Source organism: Bufo gargarizans, chromosome 6 (genome assembly GCF_014858855.1).
Source record: "Bufo gargarizans isolate SCDJY-AF-19 chromosome 6, ASM1485885v1, whole genome shotgun sequence".
Taxonomy (NCBI): Eukaryota; Metazoa; Chordata; class Amphibia; order Anura; family Bufonidae; genus Bufo; species Bufo gargarizans.
The window spans coordinates 383,433,814-383,455,716 of NC_058085.1; the positions used below are offsets into that span (position 1 = coordinate 383,433,814).

Below are 21,903 nucleotides of genomic sequence, written 5' to 3' on the forward strand. Positions count from 1 at the left end.
GAACAAAGAGCTTGGGTCCATTGAAGACATCATCAGGGTAAGATGTCTTGCTACCAAAACCTCTCTTTGTATAATATGGGTGTCGACCAAGTGCCATGTTCGGCGCTGGTCGATGGGGGCTTGCTCATCTGTCTCATGACTTGTGGTGACTGTTACATTATCTTTGTGTCTATATATATTTTATTATAGTTTAGTAATCTCTTTATACACCTAAGTTTTGTTAAGCCTATTCTTTCCCAAACGTCCGATCTCACGATAATACAGTAAGAGACCATAGTAGCTAGAAAAGAGACCTACATTTCCAGTGACGATAGAGCAAAGACCATCAGGATTCTGTTGCAGGCATTTCTTCTGTTGAAATTGATTGACTGTCTGCAAGTTCTGATTGAAACCTTCCCAGGGACTGCCTGGCCATAGGAATACCTAGGGCAGAAGACATGAAATGTCATCATTAGCATGAAGAAATAGCCTACATGATGTATATATGCATGATAGTTGCTGCTTGGACAAAATTCACAATTAAAAATGGCCTTTCTGTCATCTTCTTGGGTTGCATCTTCATAGACATGAATTTACAAGAACATATGTACCACTGCAGACCTTAATTCAGGTTTACTTCATCAAAGAGGTTTGCAAATCTATATGAGAAGCCCCTCTACTCAAACACTGTAGTATTACATGGAAGAATGGGTGAATTAGACAAACAACTTCTGTCCAGGACTTGAGGGAAGAGTCGCCATATTTTGCTTTTTGCTTTTGGACCTTCTGCATGTGCAAGCCTCTTCTTCTTATGACTAATAGAACAATGGCACGTAGTAAGGGCAGATGTATGAACAATGTTAAAATTATAACAGAAGAGGGCCCCTGTGCTGAATGGAAGAGTATATGGGCACCTTGATGTCCAATGCAGCTTCACTTGTGTTGGCAAAAATCCTTGCCACAGCCCTGTTTTTATAAATATTCATGGGGCTCAGTCCATCCAGGGACAAGCTGACAGATCCTGTAGCTCCAAGACATATAATAGATTAGTGATGTTACACACACAATTGGCTTAATGCAGAGGCAAAGGCTGCAGCTCCTGTGCCCCAATTCAAGATCTGTAACAAACTCCCAATTGTTCTACAACTTCCCCATTCCACAAACAGATTTAGACGGGAAATCACTCCTGGGCTCCATCATATGTATGAGATAGAAAGGGGCACACAAGGGGCATATAAGTGCATCCAAACTCATAAGTTAAATTATTAGAATGCTGACTAAAACCTGGTGGACATCTCATGAGATACAGCAGTAAGAAATGTTGACAAGAGAATAAAATATGGAGACAAGGCTTTGTTCAGAACGCACATGCTTTATAGGGCACTTACTTGGCTATGACTTGAATTGGAAGCATCTCGTCCATGGTGGTTATGGAATTGGGACCTGATATTTCAAATGTAAATTTAGGCAAAACTGAAAGACAAGAGGATGGATAATGATGATAATTCTATACAAATCACCTATTGGATTTTTATTTATTTTTTGATTTTTTTTTCCATAATTCTAACAGTCAAGTGTTCTTAAAAGTTGAATTCTACTTGCTTTACTTCTAGAACTTCATAGACCTCAATAGAAAGTGCTGTGCTCCTCTTCATTGAAGTATAGAGAGAATGCTTTCGCTGTCGATTGGTCAATGGAGGTTACTAAACCAAAGGTGGGACCAGTGACCACCAGGCACATATGGCCTAAATAAGAATCCCACTTTAAAGTGTACTATTATGTAAAACATTGTCAATGCCTCTTTAGGCAGCTGGAGACATACAGTAGATGTAGTGCAGCCAAATCTTGCCTCCCCTTTGATGTTCTCCTTCTCTTCTCTCAGCATGCAGTCTCACACATAGACTAAGTGAGAGAAACTGCTGCCGCATCTCCTCCTCTGTTTTACTCTAGATGGATTTTCTATTGACTGATGAGGTTTCTGGACATTTACAGAGAGCCTGCAGGCAGGAAAAGGAAGCAACATGCTTCCACATTGTGCCGTTTCCACCCAATAAGATGTCGATCCTGTCTTGGGAGAAAAGGAGGGTTCATACAGGGATATTTAAAGGGCTTTTCCTCCAAATAAATACATGATTTCTTATCTTCTGGAAAGGTTATCAATATCAGATTGTTGGGGTCCAGTTCCTTGCTAACTCTCTAAATCAGCTGTTTGAAGGGTCTGCAAGAGTTACAGCCATTGGTCACATTGCCTATGTGAAGCTCAGTCCCATCCAAATAAATGGGATACCAAGCACAGCCGCTATTCAATGTATGCTTCTATGCTTGGCATACTGTGAAGATAATAGCTGATTGTTGTGGGCACAGGGAGTTAATGATCCATAATTAGATTTTGCCCACCTATCATGAGGATAGGTCCTCTGTATTTAAATGAGTGGTGCAGTGCTACAAGATTGATGACCTATCATCAGGCAGTAAATGGGACGAGCCACTATGAGCTAGGTGGCGTGCTATTAAACAGTGAGGAGGATGCAGCGCACGCACAAGAGGTATGAACACTTCAAACAGCTAATCGGCGGAGGTATTGACGGTCGGACCCCCGCAGATCTGATATTTATTACCTATCCTGAGGATCGATCATCAGTATCATCACACTGCCCAACCCTTCTAACTACTGAAAAACGCTTCACGGTTAACAAGAAGAAGGCCAACTGCTGCTTCCAAAATTGCACTAATGACTACAATAAGTCGGCACATACCATATTTTTCAACATTGGCAATTTGCGAAACGGATTCTCCAGACTCTCTTTCAACTTGTATTCTGTATCCCCCGAGCTCTGGGTCAGGGAGTAAATCGAAGGATAAGGCAAGAATGCTGTTATTTGTTTCCTGGTTTATCCACTGAAATTGACGGTTTCCAGCAGGATCCTATATATACCAGACGTAGAAGAAAAAATGCAAGCATATATAAAAATAGGTCATCAATATACCGGCAATACTGCAGTATTGTTCTGTGTGAGGTACCGGATTTATGGCAATCTATGATATTCTGTATAAGAATCATCCTATCTAACTTGTATGTGCTATTATTGACTCCTGCATTCCTTACTGTTCATATTGGTTTTCATGGGTGTTTTTAACTATTTGTGCTAGCTGTGGTAGTAAACAAAATGTATACTAATTTGTCTATGTTGTGGCATTCACGTGTTGTACACACCGCAGGGGGATGTAGTAACGTTCTGCTCTCTGATGCTGCGTTGCCATGTTTGTGGGCTCATCTTTTTACGATAAGGGCTACTACTTCAGAAGCAGCAAATGTTAACTTGATGGTTAATCTGCTCATACACAATTGTAGCAAAGTTTAAATTGAAACAACAGAAAATGTTACGTTCGGTTTTGTTGCACTGTATATTTAGCACATTAAGAGTCAAGTTAATGTTTGCTGCATCTGCACGCCAGGTCTTGCATGCCTTTTAGAGGGACGGGTGGTGGGAAACATCTCATACAGTACTTGTGCCAGAAGGCTACATCTTCTGGGAGCCATCATACATAGGACTCCATGGCACCATTTTTTCCCAGTGTCGTTCTCCCAGATACTAAATTTGCTTGCATTGACACATGACCCCCATTCTCTAGAGATCTGTCAATGTAACAGGACAGAAGTAATAATGATAAAAACATATCTTTTTTAGTTTTTAGGACTACGGGGAACACTTTGGTTTGTGCACTGTTAAGACAGGACAATCACACATGCACTCATCATACTTTTGGCATATGATATACTATATTCAACCTTCATGACACAGCTGTTTCATTTTTGTTTTTGAACTCCAGGCCTTCCCTGAGCCCAACTTTTTATTTTTTTATGTTTCTGTTCTTATAGTCATATGAGGGCTAATTTTTTTGTGCGACAAGTTGTACTTTGTAATGCCACTATTTAATATTGCATATGATGTCGTATGAAACTGGAAAAAAAATCCAAATGGCATGGAATTGGGAGAAAAATGCAATTCTGCCATAGTTTTATGGGTTTGGATCTTACAGCGTTCCCTATGAGGCATAATTGACCTGCTATCTTCATTCTATGGGTCAGTACGATTACAGATACCATATTTTTTTTTTATAGTTTTTCTTCTGTTTTAATACTTTAAAAATATATAAAGAATTTCTTTGCATCAACATGAGACTTTTTATATTTATGTCTTCAGAGCTGTTTAAACAGCATCTGTCAGCAGTTTTGTACCTATGACACTGGCTGACCTGTTACATGTGCACTTGGCAATCTAAGTTTTAATATATGTAAATGAGCCTCTAGGAGCAATGAGGGTGTTGCTGTTATACCTAGAGGCTCTGCTGTCTCTGCAACTGCCGCGCCCTCTGCACTTTGACCGACCCAGGTGTGATGACATTTTCACTACCTGGCCCTGTCTATCAAAGTGCAGAGGGCGCGGTAGATGTAGAGCACTGAGCCTCTCGGTGTAACGACAACACCCCTGTTGTTCTTAGGCCTCTTTCAGACGGGCGTTGCGGGAAAAGGTGCGGGTGCGTTGCGGGAACACGCGCAATTTTTCCGCGCGAGTGCAAAACATTGTAATGCGCTTTGAACTTGCGTGAGAAAAATCGTGCATGTTTGGTACCCAAACCCGAACTTGCTTGGGATCGGTGTTCTGTAGATTGTATTATTTTCCCTTATAAGGGAAAATAATAGCATTCTGAATACAGAATGCATAGTAAAATAGCGCTGGAGGGGTTAAAAAAAATTAAAAATAATTTTACTGACCTTAATCCGCTTGATCGCGAAGCCGGCATCTCCTTCTGTCTTCATCTTAGCTGTGGAGGAACAGGACCTGTGGTGACGTCACTCCAGTCATCACATGATCCATCACATGATCTTTTACCATGGTGATGGATCATGTGATGACTGGAGTGACGTCACCACAGGTCCTGTTCCTCCACACAGCTAAGATAAAGACAGAAGGAGAAGCCGGGCTGCACGATCAAGTGGACTAAGGTGAGTTAAATTATTATTATTATTTTTTTAACCCCTCCAGCGCTATTTTACTATGCATTCTGTATTCAGAATGCTATTATTTTCCCTTATAACCATGCTGTAAGGGAAAATAATTATGATCGGGTCTCCATCCCGAACGTCTCCTAACAACCGTGCGTGAAAATCGCACCGCATCTGCACTTGCTTGCGGATGCTTGCGATTTTCACACCCCCTATTCATTTCTATGGGGACTGCGTTACGTGAAAAACACACAAAATAGAGCATGCAGCGATTTTCATGCAACGCATAAGTGATGCGTGAAAATCACCGCTCATGTGAACAGCCCCATAGAAATGAATGGGTCGGGATTCAGTGCGGGTGCAATGCGTTCAACTCACGCTTCGCATCCGTGCGGAATACTCGCCCGTGTGAAAGGGGCCTTAGAGGCTCACTTGCATATATTATAACATCCTTTTTCTTAGCAATGCGGGCACATATGAACATGGGACCAACACAGATGCCTTCAACTGCCAAGCTCACATTGAACAGGTCAGCCAGTTTCATAAGTACAATTTTTTTCACTTTTGTTTTTTAACACTCCTGAGTCCCCTAGGAGCATTTAAGATGAGATCCTCTGATCATTTCTTCCATAGACTGCAATAATTTTACATTGCAGTCTATGGGAGATTCCCTACGTTCCTATCAGGCAGGGTCTAATAGGAACTTAATTACAGCAGGCCTTGGCACCTTTAGAACGCCCAAGGCTACCATAGCCACCAAACAGTTCTCTCAATCTCAGTACGGTTAAGCTGTTCAGTTCCTGAGAAAAGACCTTTCAGATGCAGTGGTCTCAAATGGCCAAGACATTTGAGAGGTTAAATTGTCAGTGATCGGTATTATCACCAATGACAGAGAATGCCTCTGGGTGTCTGATGTGTGAAACACCAGGCACCCAGGGGCTATGGAGCCCACTCACCTCCTGAGCGGGTGTCATCTTTAAAGCCTTAACTCGTGCTGTACATATATAATGTTAACATACAAAGCGTCCCTATTAGAGATGAGCAAATCGAAGTTGACGAAGTGGAATTCAATCCGAATTTCAGGAAAAATTTGATTTGCACCGAATCAGAATTTCCTCACGCTTCGTGGTAACGAATTGCATTTTTTTCCTAAAATGGCTGCTGCACAAGTTAGGACATAGAGCAAAGAACTCTGGGAACGAGGGATCACCCACAATGCCATTCATGCAGCCAATCAGCAACCAGCCAGCCCTGTGATGTCACAGCCCCTATAAATAGCCTCAGCCATCTTGGCTTCAGCCATTTTCCAGTGTACGTAGTGCAGGGAGAGACGTCAGCAGGCGCTAGGGACAGTGCTAGGAAAGACTTGAAAACTTTTATTTTGCTGAATAGAAGTTTAGGGAAAGAGCATTAGAAGTGTAGGGAACGGATAGGGAGGAATTATTCCACAGTATTAAAACAGGGCTCAATAGGGGAGGTTACAGCCTGGGTAATAGGAACAATCCTATTACACCTTGCTGCACTGACTGGGGATCCAAATTGCAATTATACTGCTGCTTTTAGGTTTTTAATAGATAATAATTCCAGCAAACCTTTCTCTTTACTGGGGTGCAAGTGCTGTGTGATACAGCCATTAACAGGGTGTATTACTAGGAAATATTTCTACATCTTACTAGCTCTTGTGCAGTGCAGTTATATGTTCTAAAGATTTTTTGGGCGTCTATTAGTGGGAAAAAAGGGCTTATTAGCCGTTGTGTGGTGAAGTGAGAAAATTACAGCCCTTTTTATCGGCAAAAAGAAGCATTATTTGTCATTCAGCGGTGCAGTTATACAGTCAGGTCCATAAATATTGGAACATCGACACACTTCTAACATTTTTGGCTCTATACACCACCACAATGGATTTGAAATGAAACAAACAAGATGTGATTTAACCGCAGTCTGTCAGCTTTAATTTGAGGGTATTTACATCCAAATCAGGTGAACGGTGCAGGAATTACAACAGTTTGCACATGTGCCTCCCACTTGTTAAGGGACCAAAAGTAATGGGACATAATAATAATAATCATAAATCAAACTTTCACTTTTTAATACTTGGTTGCAAATCCTTTGCAGTCAATTACAGCCTGAAGTCTGGAACGCATAGACATCACCAGACGCTGGGTTTCATCCCTGGTGATGCTCTGCCAGGCCTCTACTGCAACTGTCTTCAGTTCCTGCTTGTTCTTGGGGCATTTTCCCTTCAGTTTTGTCTTCAGCAAGTGAAATGCAGCTCAATCGGATTCAGGTCAGGTGATTGACTTGGCTATTGCAGAACATTCCACTTCTTTCCCTTAAAAAACTCTGGTTGCTTTTGCAGTATGCTTTGGGTCATTGTCCATCTGCACTGTGTAGCGCCGTCCAATGAGTTCTGAAGCATTTGGCTCAATATGAGCAGATAATATTGCCCGAAACACTTCAGAATTCATCCTGCTGCTTTTGTCAGCAGTCACATCATCAATAAATACAAGAGAACCAGTTCCACTGGCAGCCATACCTGCCCACGCCATGACACTACCACCACCATGCTTCACTGATGAGGTGGTTTGCTTAGGATCATGAGCAGTTCCTTTCCTTCTCCATACTCTTCTCTTCCCATGACTCTGGTACAAGTTGATCTTGGTCACATCTGTCCATAGGATGTTGTTCCAGAACTGTGAAGGCTTTTTTAGATGTCATTTGGCAAACTCTAATCTGGCCTTCCTGTTTTTGAGGCTCACCAATGTTGTGGTGAAGTGAGAAAATTACACCCCTTTTTGGCTCCACTATACAGTGAGGACGAGCTACTAGAGGATAGTCAGCAGCCTCTGAACAGCCAAGATCTAGAGGAAACACCCGCCGCTTCCCCCGGTAGGTGGGCAAGTAGTGATGAGGAGAGTGGCATGGGAGCTGGTGTTGCAAGCGGTCAGGCTCCTGGATCAGAGACCGTTGAGGAGGACATCAGTGACATGCGGACAGTACTCGATGATGATGTAGCTGTTCGCAATTGGGAGCCAGGTGACGAGGGGGCTTCATCATCATTGGGAGAAGAGGGTGGCAGCTTGCGGGTGAGGCAGTGGCGGAGCCAGTATGTTGTTGAGTGGCCGGTAGTCAGCAGGGTGGCAGCAGTGGAAGATCGGGAGCCTAACATGCCCATGGTAGACCTCCTGCTTTGCAGGAAACTACCTGCCTGGAAAGTAGTGGTGCAGGGGTTCACAGAGGCAACTGGGGTAGCAGTCAGTCAGTGCGGAGTGTTGGGGGTAAAATCACCTACTCGGCGGTGTAACAGTTCTTTGTTAAGCCGCTGGAGGAGGTGAACATGGCCATTTGTCAAATCTGTGGGCAGAAGTTGAAGCGTGGCCAGGGTGACAATGTTGGCACAACGGCCCTGCGTCAACATATGCAGCGTCACCATAAAGTGGCCTGGGAGAACCGTGGCTCTGATGTGGTAGTCCAGCCTGCCTCAGCAACTGCTGCATCACCCAGTGGCACGCACCCGATTTCACGCAGTCAAGGCTCCACCAAGCCGTCATTTCTTTGCCAAAAAGGCAGTACCAGCCCTGCACATATATGTAGAACAGAACGTGGGCCAGTCATTGAGCCTATCGGTGTCTGCCAAAGTGCACAGCAGCTTCGACGTGTGGAGCTGTAACTATGGTCAAGGAAAATATATGTCTTTTACTGCCCACTGGATAAATGTGGTTCATGGCAGGTCACGCCGATTCAGCCTCCACGTTCTCACGCCGTTTGTCCTGCGCCAATGTCCACCTCTGCCTCCTCATCCTCCACCATGTCCTCAGCCTCTACTGCAGGGACAATTCACAGTGCCCCTCTAGCATACCACATGTGCAGGGCACGACAGTGTCACGCTTTTCTACACCTCGTTTGCCTGGGCGAACTGATTCCCACAGGGTTGGAACTGCTCCGTGTCCTTCATCAAGAAATCGAATCCTGGCTTTCTCTGCGACAACTCAAAATCGGAACCATTGTGACTTACAACGGGAAGAACATGGTGTCGGTGCTGCGTCAAGGAGGGCTGAGCCATGCTCCCTGAATGGAAGGAAGGAAAAACGAGACGCACAAAGCATCCTGTCTGTATAGCAGCTGTAAGGCCTGTATGGTCCCATCAGAATTGGCTTATGATTTGGTAGACAAAAGCAGGAGTGGATACAAAACACAGAAGACATGCAAATATTCCATTCACGTGTCATCTCTGATTTGGTTCCAGCTCCTTTGGTGGGTTTTATTCAATCAAGATGGGAGCAAATGGTCTCTCCACGATTAAGTGGATGAGGTGAGTATAAGTTTTGTACTTTTACCCGCCATTTTAGGAACAATTGATTCGTTAACACGAAACATGAGGAAATTCAGCTTTGTGGCAAATCAAATTTTTCATGAAATTCGGATCGAAGTCCACTTCGGATACTTCGATTTGCTGGACACTAATTTATAGTATAGTGAGAGCAAATGTGTGTGAATCTGTTTTTGTGTGTACATGCTGCTTATGGAAAGCCAAGCTCCATTTATACAATCTAAGTGAGACTTCATTAGGGACATCTTGTTTTTGCACATTGTGTATGTCTTACAAAAGGTCAGTTAGTTTAGCTGTATATTCTTACAGATAGGCAAAACAAAATAGACAGAAAACTTGCATAGACGTGTTAAAATTAATGGCCACTCTGTTTTCTTACCGTTACGTAGATCATAGGATACTAAAAAAAGGAAATTAAGAAACATATTAGTATATCTAATGAGAAAAATAAACACCTACCATGATCCTGTTTACTACAGGCATGAATATAATTACTATACTACCTCATATGGAAAATAACATAACTACATAATACTGTCCCAAAGTACAATATTATAATTACTAAAATACCATCCTTTATGTAAAAGAATATAACTACTATAATACTGCTCCTATGAACAAAAAATAACTACAATAAAACTCCTCCTATGCAGTGGCGTACCGACAATAGCAGCAGACCATGCAACTGCTACGGGGCCCATGGCAGGAGGGGGCCGGGAGTGGATTGAAAGCCCCACCCCCTACAATGTCTGGAGCATGGCTTGTCTTCTATCCGAGGCTTGGGTGGGCCCTGCTTCTCCTCTTGTCAAGCCCCCCTCCCCTCTTCTCTTAGATATATTGTGTGCACTGCAAATAATGCACTGACCGGACAGTCCGCAGGCAGGTGAGCATACCACTCGCTCTCCTCTGCCTGCTGGGCCCTGCACTGGCCAATCAGCTTTTAGCAGTGCTAGTCTCCTGCTGCTGATTGGCTAGTGCATTGCAGCAGCAGGAAAAATAAGTTAGCAAATGGGCCGGGGGGGGGCGCTGATGCATATTATAGAGAGAACAGTGTGCACAAGGACTCCCTTCCACCCAATGAACTCTGCTTGCTGCATATATAGAGGACAGTGTGCCCTATGCAGCCCCCCTCCGCATGAACTCTGCCTGGGGCATATTAACCATCAGAAGCAAAAATATATATATAATAAATAATTAAATATATATATATATATATATATATATATATACACACTGTATATATTACTTAAATTGTACTTTATATTTGTGCGGGGAGGGAGGGGCCCAATACTGAGTTTTGCTATGGGTCCACATGATTTCTATGTATGCCCCTGCTCCTATGTACAAGAATAAAACTGCTATAATACTGATCCTATGTACAAGAATATAACTACTATAATACTGCTCCTATGTACAAGAATATAACTACTATAATACTGCCTCCTATGTACAAGAATAAAACTGCTATAATACTGATCCTATGTACAAGAATATAACTACTATAATACTGCTCCTATGTACAAGAATATAACTACTATAATACTGCTCCTATGTACAAGAATATAACTACTATAATACTGCCTCCTATGTAAAAGAATATAACTACTATAATACTGCCCCCTATGTACAAGAGTATAACTACTATAATACTGCTCCTATGTACAAGAATATAACTACTATAATACTGCCTCCTATGTACAAGAGTATAACTACTATAATACTGCTCCTATGTACAAGAATATAACTACTATAATACTGCTCCTATGTACAAGAATATAACTACTATAATACTGCCTTCTATGTACAAGAGTATAACTACTATAATACTGCCTCCTATGTACAAGAGTATAACTACTATAATACTGCTCCTATGTACAAGAGTATAACTACTATAATACTGCTCCTATGTACAAGAATATAACTACTATAATACTGCCTTCTATGTACAAGAGTATAACTACTATAATACTGCTCCTATGTACAAGAATATAACTACTATAATACTGCTCCTATGTACAAGAATATAACTACTATAATACTGCTCCTATGTACAAGAATATAACTATTATAATACTGCTCCTATGTACAAGAATATAACTACTATAATACTGCTCCTATGTACAATAATATAACTACTATAATACTGCTCTTATGTACAAGAATATAACTACTATAATACTGCTTCTATGTACAAGAATACAACTACTATAACTGATAAGGTGGACCAGATCTACCGTTTTTAGGAGCTAGCGCATTGGGAAACTAACTCTCGCTCTCGCTTCCTAAAACTGTGGTCTCCGTGGAAAGCGTATAGAAACTTTACATAGAAAGAGCAGAAGTTCCCTACTTCCCTGTTCTCCCTCCCCCTTCTCTCCTGAATGTTCCCTTTCTATGTTCCCTTTCCCCTTTCTAGCTATTAATCTCTGATTGATAAATATGATCACATTTAATGTTTATACATGATATGTATGTTTGATAGCCATCTTGAGACTCATTGTCATCATACTGTTGTCATGTGTAGGCGTATGGCCTTTGCTTTTTCTTTCAATAAAAAGAAATATGGTTAAGAATATAACTACTATAATACTGCACCAATGTACAAGAATATAACTACTATAATACTGCTCCTATGTACAAGAATATAACTACTATAATACTACCTCCTATGTACAAGAATATAACTACTATAATACTGCACCTTTGTACAAGAATATAACTACTATAATACTGCTCCAATGTACAAGAATATAACTACTATAATACTGCTCCTATGTACAAGAATATAACTACTATAATACTGCCTCATATGTACAAGAATATAAGTGCTATAATACTGCTCCTATGTACAAGAATATAACTACTATAATACTGCCTCCTATGTACAAGAATATAACTACTATAATACTGCCTCCTATGTACAAGAATATAACTACTATAATACTGCCTCCTATGTACAAGAATATAACTACTATAATACTGCCTCCTATGTACAAGAATATAACTACTATAATACTGCCTCCTATGTACAAGAATATAAGTGCTATAATACTGCTTCTATTTTCAAGAATCTAACTACCATAGTATAACATTTGTGCTCTTCATGGGTTTACTAGAATTGTGAGACCCATGATGCTCTATAGTATGTAGGCATGCGCTCTGCTTGTCTTCAGCTCTCTTCTCTGGAGGAGACTGACTCTGAGTACTCATTTGCCCAGAATTGAGCAGTAGATGTAGTTTGGTCTCCATAGCAGGGATACATTTTTATAAGGCCTGTCCACAGCAGAAAATCCCATGAGTTTCTGCAAAAAAAGAAATCCCTGTACATTGAAGACACCTCCCCTTCCAAGTGAAGGCATTCCTAGCACAGACTTGTAGACTTTACTCACCTTGTCCTCTACTGGTTTCAAGTTATTATCCAATGAAAACACATTGAAACGCACTGTAAAAGAAATGAAAAATTCACTAATAAGAAATAGAAATCTTGTTAAATGTTCTTATCTTGTCTAAACACTACACTACTCTAAAAATACATGGGATGTTATTTATACGCCAGATATACGCCAGATGTAAAAAAGTGGGTGCGGCGTGGGTGGGGAAGGGGGACAGAAAATGGTCTAAATGTAAGACAGCAAGGAAGCTGTCTTACATTTAAAATCAGCGTTGGATGCGCTGAGAGGCCTACAAACATGTCCATTATAACAAAATAGAAAATACTGCACAGATTCTTTCTAAGCCAATGGGATCCTTTAGAGGGAACCTGTCATGTGGATATTTGATTATAATCTAACTAATTATATACAATCATTAACTACTAAAATGTGCCTTAGATGTATTCACTTACTGGTGTGACAGATGGTTACCTCATAATATACACACAAACATGCCGCATGCTAATGAGCTGATTTGAGTCCAGCGTGATGTCATTGAGTCCAGCGTACATTTAATTCAGAGCTATAGCCACTCCCCTGCCCACCTGCTGCTGATTCATATGGCAACAAACTGTCACTCAGCAGCCGGTAGGCGGGGAGTGTCAGGAGCTCATAAATATTCATGACTCATCATTATCAGCTGGAGCTTTTCAATACAAGATGTTGGCAGATTGACTGGGTCAATTAAAGAAAGTGACCCTGCATTTCGCTAAGAGAATCAGTCACTTATTCATGTTGGCCTTAGTTAGGACACCATAAAACTGGTGACAGGTTCCCTTTATGTCCCATTAGGAGCAGTTACAAATGTAAAATGAAAACGTACCTTTCTGTCCAGGCTTGTAAGAAGACCGTTCCAATTGTATTAATGTAACTTTTTTGGTTGGATACACCACCACAGCCCTGCGCGCTGTATAGTTGTAGTTGGTAGCAACTGCATTGACTGTGATAAAGACCGGCACAGAAGAAGATATTTTCGGGACCTGATGAGCAAAAGAATGGAAAAACAACAATAACTAAGTTAATCTTTACTTTATAGGGGGGCTTTAAAATGCTATTATTTTATGATGTGGATAAGACTTACAGTTTTCTCTAAAAACATTTATGACATTTCTATCAAACCAGGCGAAGACATACAGTATGCTGCAAGCCCCAGGGAAGTGGAGTGGACGGTTGGAGTGGAATTAGCTCTGACTGCTACAGTTGTTCACAGTAGCAATCCTCAAACAGAATCTTGCCTGGCCCAGGACAGGAGGGAGCACCCTTTGTTTTGCCTGATGGTAGTTGAGGTGCCCTTGTTATGAGAAGTGTCAGCCAAATATCCCATTGCCCTTCTGAGTAGCAGACTCGACAAAAGCATCTGGTTACAAGAGAATGTTTTTTACTTTAAGGGAAGTCAGTACAGAGATCTCTCCCATCATCTATTTATCCCCAGGACTGTGACTGTGACGAGGGGACATCCTCTGCGTCTGGAGGAAAGAAGGTTTGTACACAAACATAGAAGAGGATTCTTTACGGTAAGAGCAGTGAGACTATGGAGCTCTCTGCCTGAGGAGGTGGTGATGGTGAATTCACTAAAAGAGTTCAAGAGGGGCCTGGATGTATTTCTGGAGTGTAATAATATTATAGGTTATAGTTACTAGAGATCGGTTTTCCTAAAGTGAGGAAAATTGGCTTCTGCCTCACAGGGTGCTTTTTTTGCCTTCCACTGGTACAACTTGCATGATAACAGCTTAAACTGGATGTACAGATATCTTTTTTCAGCCTTATAAACTATGTTACTATGAGTGTTGTATAGATGCAAGGCATAAGGTGTAGGTGCTGTAGCCGGCAAATTGAGCTGGAGTCAGTAACCAGGTCAGAAAATAGATAAGTCTCTCTTTACTAAAGTACAAAATGGGAATTGTAGTACATCCAACGGTATCAAACACAGTTCCAAACAATTCACTGTGAAAATCTTTTCAAATCGCGATGTAAGGATATACAAACCAGATTCCCAAAAAGTTGGGACACTATATAAATCGTGAATAAAAACTGAATGCAATGATGTGGAGGTGCCAACTTCTAATATTTTATTCAGAATAGAACATAAATCACGGAACAAAAGTTTAAACTGAGAAAATGTACCATTTTAAGGGAAAAATATGTTGAATCAGAATTTCATGGTGTCAACAAATCCCCAAAAAGTTGGGACAAGGCCATTTTCACCACTGTGTGGCATCTCCCCTTCTTCTCAACAGACGTCTGGGGACCGAGGAGACCAGTTTCTCAAGTTTAGAAATAGGAATGCTCTCCCATTCTTGTCTAATACAGGCCTCTAACTGTTCCATCGTCTTGGGCCTTCTTTGTTGCACCTTTCTCTTTATGATGCACAAAATGTTCTCTATAGGTGAAAGATCTGGACTGCAGACTGGCCATTTCAGTACCCGGATCCTTCTCCTACGCAGCCATGATGTTGTGATTGATGCAGAATGTGGCCTGGCATTATCTTGTTGAAAAATGCAGGGTCTTCCCTGAAGGAGATGACGTCTGGATGGGAACATATGTTGTTCTAGAACCTGAATATATTTTTCTGCATTGATGGTGCCTTTCCAGACATGTAAGCTGCCCATGCCACACGCACTCATGCAACCCCATACCATCAGAGATGCAGGCTTCTGAACTGAGCGTTGATAGCAACTTGGGTTGTCCTTGTCCTCTTTGGTCCGGATGATATGGCATCCCAGATTTCCAAAAAGAACTTTGAATCGTGACTCGTCTGACCACAGAACAGTCTTCCATTTTGCCACACTCCATTTTAAATGATCCCTGGCCCAGTGAAAACGCCTGAGCTTGTGGATCTTGCTTAGAAATGGCTTCTTCTTTGCACTGTAAAGTTTCAGCTGGCAACGGCGGATGGCACGGTGGATTGTGTTCACTGACAATGGTTTCTGGAAGTATTCCTGAGCCCATTCTGTGATTTCCTTTACAGTAGCATTCCTGTTTGTGGTGCAGTGTTGTTTAAGGGCCCGGAGATCACGGGCATCCAGTATGGTTTTACGGCCTTGACCCTTACACACAGAGATTGTTCCAGATTCTGAGAATCTTCGGATAATGTTACGCACAGTTGATGATGATAGATGCAAAGTCTTTGCAATTTTTCGCTGGGTAACACCTTTCTGATATTGCTCCACTATCTTTCTGCGCAACATTGTGGGAATTGGTGATCCTCTACCCATCTTGGCTTCTGAGAGACACTGCCACTCTGAGAAGCTCTTTTTATACCCAATCATGTTGCCAATTGACCTAATTAGTGTTAATTGGTCTTCCAGCTCTTCGTTATGCTCAAATTTACTTTTTCCAGCCTCTTATTGCTACTTGTCCCAACTTTTTGGGGATTTGTTGACACCGTGAAAATTTGAATCAACGTATTTTTCCTTAAAAATGATACATTTACTCGGATTAAACGTTTGATCTGTCATCTACGTTCTATTACAAATAAAATATTGACATTTGCCATCTCCACATCATTGCATTCAGTTTTTATTCACAATTTGTTTAGTGTCCCAACTTTTTTGGAATCCGGTTTGTATATTAAAAGATGAGGATGTAGTACCCCTTCACTATATTTATTTTGCTCACTTATAGAACGCTGACATATTACTCAGCACTTACAGACATTAGCATCAAACTTTCCCCAATGGGGCTCACAGTTCCTTATCAGTATGTCTTTGGAGTGTGGGAGGAATCCGGAGTTCCTGGAGGAAACCCACACAAAAACAGGGACAACATACAAACTCCATACAGATGTTGTCCTTGGTCAGATTCAAACCCAATATTCCAGTGCTCTAACTCTCCAAAGTCTCTCTGTAGCACCTATTCCTGGCAATAAGGTTCTTGCAAACTTGTCTGTAATTTCCAGCTGGGTGGTATATCGCCAAACCATGTCAAAATGTGAAAGGCTGTATTAACAATGTACCTCTCACTGTAGTAAAGTCTCTATCAATTTTAAATGGTGAATACCTTACTGACTGACTTCAATGCTCGGCCGTGAACATGTTTCACCTTCTAGTTCTTTCTCTCTCTAGAACTCTCTCTCTTTCTCTCTCTAGAACTGCAGATTACAAATGGCTTTCTTGCTGTAAATTTCTCAGAGATAGCTATTCTCTGTAGATCTCTCAGAGACAGTGATTCTCTGGTACGTAGGCCTAGTACTCTGAAGAGCGAGTACATCTACAGTAGCTTCTCTCATTTTCTCATCTGGAAAACAGACTGAACGAACTAGGGTCCGGCCTAAGTCTATCACCTAGCTTCCTACAGGGGAAGAGTCAGAAATAACAATTATATAACAAGAAACAAATTGCAAGTACCCGATTCTGGGCTACTGTATATATAACCGATGCAGCCTCTTCAGCTGCACAAGTGGTCAGAGGGAGGAGACAGCTACACTCTGAGTAAAGGGCATTTTAAAGGGAATCTATCACCACATAACTGCTGTAGGAAAGTGCAAGGGGCCGGAAGATATGTGTCACCGAGGTTCCTGGCCTTGGTGAGGTAAGAGCCGGTAATTTTAAGTGTCAGCTAGTGCTGACTGACACTATTTATTATATAGTCTGGCTGTAAAGCCGATCTGGGCTGGCTCTTACTGGGAGCAGCCAAAGTGCAGGGTGGGTGGCTGTTCCCCATGTTCCAGGCCGGGTTTTGGTTTGGGATAAAAAACTCAGCCAGCAGTCTCAGCTGTGTGGATTATCCTCCATCTGATAGTGGAGCTTTGTCAGTCTGAGTGTTGGAGCCTGAGAGTTTGGGCCAGGACTAAGGCCTGCTATATTGTTTGGGAAAAAAGCACGTGGACTTCTGCTTCACTCAAGGACTTATGTGCTGCAGCCTGGTGTGAACAAGCAACAGACTCAAGGTGACAGTTTTTCCCTGAAACTGCCTTTTTTGTTGTCACTTTACGTATGTGTGAATAAAACACTGCACTGTTTAAGTTAAAGTTGTTGTCATTGCCTCTGTACTGCGTCCGTAAGCCTGTCTACCAGAGCAAATCCCCACAATTGGTGTCGGATGCGGGCAAACGCAGTGAGGCAGGCCTGAAGGCCAAAAATGTTTTGTTTTTCCCCGGCACAAGTGCATGTCCTACACTAAGCCGGCAAGGTTACGACCCGTGTCCCCTGACAAAATGGAGGCGGTCGTGAAGGCCCTCGTGGAGGCTAACCTGCAGCAGCGGGAGGCTAACAAGCAGCAACAAGAAACTAACCAGCTGCTATTGCAACATGTAATGGTGTTGCAGGCAGCAGGAGCGTCCCAGAATGTCCACGATGCCCGGAAAGCTGTCCGCGCGGTGATTCTGAAGATCACCCCCTCAGATGATGTTGCAACCTATCTGGCGGTCTTTGAAAAAGTGGCCGTGAGGGAAAAGTTTCCCCGAGACCAGTGGGCTGAGGCCATTGCTCCATTTCTGGCATCTGGTCCCCAGCAAGTATTGTTTGATCTCCCCGATGATCAAGCGGTCGGCTACCCGACAGTAAAAGGTGAGATCCTGGTGAGACTCGGGGTGAATGTATTGGTCCAGGCCCAGCAGACCACAATATTATGATCTGCTGCACCGATTGCAAAAATGGCTGCAGCCTGACATATTGACTCCCACTGCTATGTTGGATCGGCTGTTGGCGGATGTGTTTTGGAGGGATTTTCCGTACCCTCTCCAGCACTGGATCGGCCAGGTGTCTCCCAATAATGCCTTGGAGATGGTCGACCTGGTGGAGCTCTATGAGGCCACCAGAAATCTGTAGGAGGGTTCTTTTGGGAGGGGGCCAGCTAAACCCCAGAAACCCAGCGGCTGGTGCCAGCCAAACCCGCCCGGAACGTACCCCCTGCAGACCCAGCCCCAGTGGTCTGCTGGTGGTGTTACGAACCTGGACATATAAGAGCCGACTGTCCCCATCGGGGTGAACCCATGGATACTAATTATGGCTACCACCACTCATTGTATGCCAGGAAGCTATGTGCCATAAGTACCTCCGAGATTGTAGACAATAGTCACCTGTGCCAGGTGGAAGTGGGGGACACTCTGGCAGTGGCACTCCCTGGTAAGAGCTGCCCTGGTGCGGCCCCCCCAAGTATACTGGCTGAAAAGTCGGCATTGACTGTATTAATGGGGACTTAAAGGAGTATCCCACCGCCATGGTCTCTCTGTCAACGGCGGCTGGCAGGTGGATGCATGAGGTGGCTGTCTCCACAAAGTTACCGTATGAATTGATAATTGGGAGAGACTTTCCTGGTTTCCTGGCACTCTGGCCGGACACGAAAGTTACTGATACCCGGGAGACAGATGTAACCCTAGCAGAGTGGCCTGGCTCAGGGGGGAAACCATAACCTTGGGAACCTGAGTCAGAAGGGCCAGCAGTAGGGGTAACTTTGGTGGAAGAGGGGGAGACAACTCTGCTAAGTGTGATGGTGGGAGACGTGGAGGCCTTGCCGCCAGGTCCCGAGCTGGCAGACCTCAATGTCTCTGGGGATAATTTTGGTACAGCACAGCACCAGGACTCTATCCCAAGCCTGGGAGAATGTAGTAGTAGTTGAGGGGGAGCCGCAACAACAGGGAGCCGAGTCTATGTTCTCATGTTATGTGGTTCAACAGGAGTGTCACGAGGGTGTCAAGAGCCACGCCTGACTCCGTTGTACCCGGGGTCAGGAGATCGCAGCGGTTGGCTGCACGCTCTATGTCAGATAGGGAAGTTTCCTTATTGTAGCTTTCTGGGTTTGCTTTACAAACCCTTTTGGCTCACTCAGGGATCCGTAGCTCCTTCTCTCAGCTGTTCCTTGTCCAGCACTCCCAATCCTCCTTATATTCCCCTCTCACACTTCTCTGGTTGCCAGATATAGAGCTTCCTGCCTGGACATCTATTCTGACCCACTGGAGCTGTGTTGCTGCGTTCTCTGAGTGTTGCCTTAGAGCGCTACCCTCCGGATCCCTGTTGGACCTTTGTGGACAATTGTTGCCGTCCACCTGGGTGTTTGTGTTTGTCTGTGTTTGTCTGTCCTCTCCCTGGTGTTTCCCTCTTAGTGCAGTGGTGAGGACTAGCGATCCCACCGGCCCGTTCATTATCTAGGGCTCATTTCAGGGAAAGCCAGGGTTTAGGCACGTGATCGCCGCACGGGTGAGGAACCCGTCTAGGGACGTCAGGGCAGGCAGGTGCCAGCTGCAAGGTGAGTTAGGGGTCACCACCTTTCCCTCTCCCTTGGGCAGGGCTTTCCCTGTTTTCCTCCCTGTGCGTGTTGCCGGTCATTACATTATATCTGGCCCTTATTTTTGTGTAGGTAAAAAAAAAAAAAATTTTTTTTTACCTACTTAGAATCCAGTATGGATCCAATTGCTGCTCTGTCCGAACAATTTCATGGCCTGTCTTTGGAGGTGGCAGGATTGAAGGCGTCGGTCCTCCAGCAACAGCAGCAATTACAACAGACCGCAAGCCCAGCGGTTGCTACTGGTAACCAGGTTGTTGCGGAACCCAAGGTCCCTCTCCCTGACAGATTTTCTGGGGGAAGGGACAAGTTTTTGACGTTCCGTGAGGCCTGTAAACTAAACTTTAAACTGCGTCCTTACTCCTCTGGTAATGAAGAACAGCGGGTGGGTGTTGTTATTTCCCTGCTGCAGGGGGACCCGCAGTCCTGGGCGTTCTCTTTACCTACTGATTCCCAGGCTCTTCGGTCAGTGGATGAGTTTTTCGGGGCCTTGGGTCTCATATATGACGACCCTGACCGAGTCGCACTGGCTGAATCAAAATTACGGAGACTCCTACAAGGAGAGCGGCCAGTAGAGGAGTATTGCTCTGACTTCCGTAGGTGGGCTACGGATACCCAATGGAACGACCCGGCTCTCAGGAGTCAGTTCTGCTCTGGGTTATCCGAAAGGGTTAAGGATGCGCTTGCATTGTATGAGACCCCCTTTTCCCTTGATGCAGTTATGTCCCTTTCTATCCGTATAGATAGACGCCTTAGGGACAGGTTGAAAAAACCGGAGCCATTGGTAACCCCTCCCAAGCAGCAGTTAGTCTGTACGGACTTAGACCAGCCTATGCAGCTAGGAGGAACTACTCGTCAGGTCCGTCCTCCTGAGGTTCGCCGTAGGCGTGGGGGTTGTTTTTTTTGTGGGGAGAGGGGTCATTTCATTAATGTCTGTCCTTCTTTCCTCAGAAACAAAAAAACCGTCGGAAAACTACTAACCCCAGGCTGTGTGGAGGATGTCAGCCGGGGGGTATACGTTTCCTCCATACGTACATCGCAATTTGTGTTGCCAGCGGTTATTGTTTTTGGTGATAAGACAGAGACTGTTTCTTTCTTTCTAGACAGTGGAGCAGGGGTAAATTTGATAGATGCCCATTTTGCCCGCACTATGGGTTTGTCTCTCTGTACGTTACAGAGACCTATTCCCATATTTGCTATAGATTCTGCTCCTCTGTCTCAGAGAAACCTCACCCACATCGTTCATAATTTACACCTTCGGGTAGGGGACCACCATAACGAGATGCTCTCATGTTATGTTCTGGAGGGGCTTCCCACTCCGGTGGTGCTGGGCCTTCCCTGGTTGGTAGCGCACAATCCAGTGGTGGATTGGCAGGCCAGGGAGATATTGGAGTGGAGTGAGCCGTGCAGAGAAAATTGCTTAAATAGCAATTGCTTAGTCGCCTCCATAACTACCCTACCTACATTTGTTTCGGACTTTGAGGACGTTTTTTCTGAAAAGGGTTGTCAGAAGTTACCACCTCATCGTCCTTATGATTGCCCGGTTAACCTTATTCCCGGCGCAAAATTACCCAAGACCAGGTTATATAATCTTTCAGGTCCAGAGAGACAAGCCATGAAGGATTATATCTCCGAGAGTTTGGCTAAGGGACACATCAGACCCTCTTCTTCACCCGTGGCTGCAGGGTTTTTCTTTGTTAAAAAGAAAGATGGGGGCCTGCGTCCTTGCCTAGATTTTCGTGAATTAAATCGGATAACCATCCGAGACCCATACCCTCTTCCTCTCATTCCTGACCTGTTTAACCAGATTGCGGGTGCTAGGTGGTTCTCCAAACTCGATCTTAGGGGGGCCTACAATCTGATTCGTATTAAGGAGGGGGATGAGTGGAAGACAGCGTTTAACACCCCTGAGGGGCATTATGAAAATCTAGTTATGC

At 43.6% G+C, this 21,903-nt stretch overlaps 1 protein-coding gene across 1 annotated transcript in view; it reads right to left on the reverse strand.

Moving 5' to 3' along the window:
• The window catches only part of LOC122940820 (ovostatin-like), a 105,338-nt gene that overhangs the window by 71,280 nt on the left and 12,155 nt on the right, over positions 1-21,903 (reverse strand). The window contains 7 exon segments of the mRNA XM_044297605.1: positions 298-335; positions 338-423; positions 1,368-1,452; positions 2,736-2,904; positions 9,697-9,717; positions 12,704-12,756; positions 13,569-13,725. Of these exon segments, the coding sequence (XP_044153540.1) occupies positions 298-335; positions 338-423; positions 1,368-1,452; positions 2,736-2,904; positions 9,697-9,717; positions 12,704-12,756; positions 13,569-13,725 (609 nt within the window).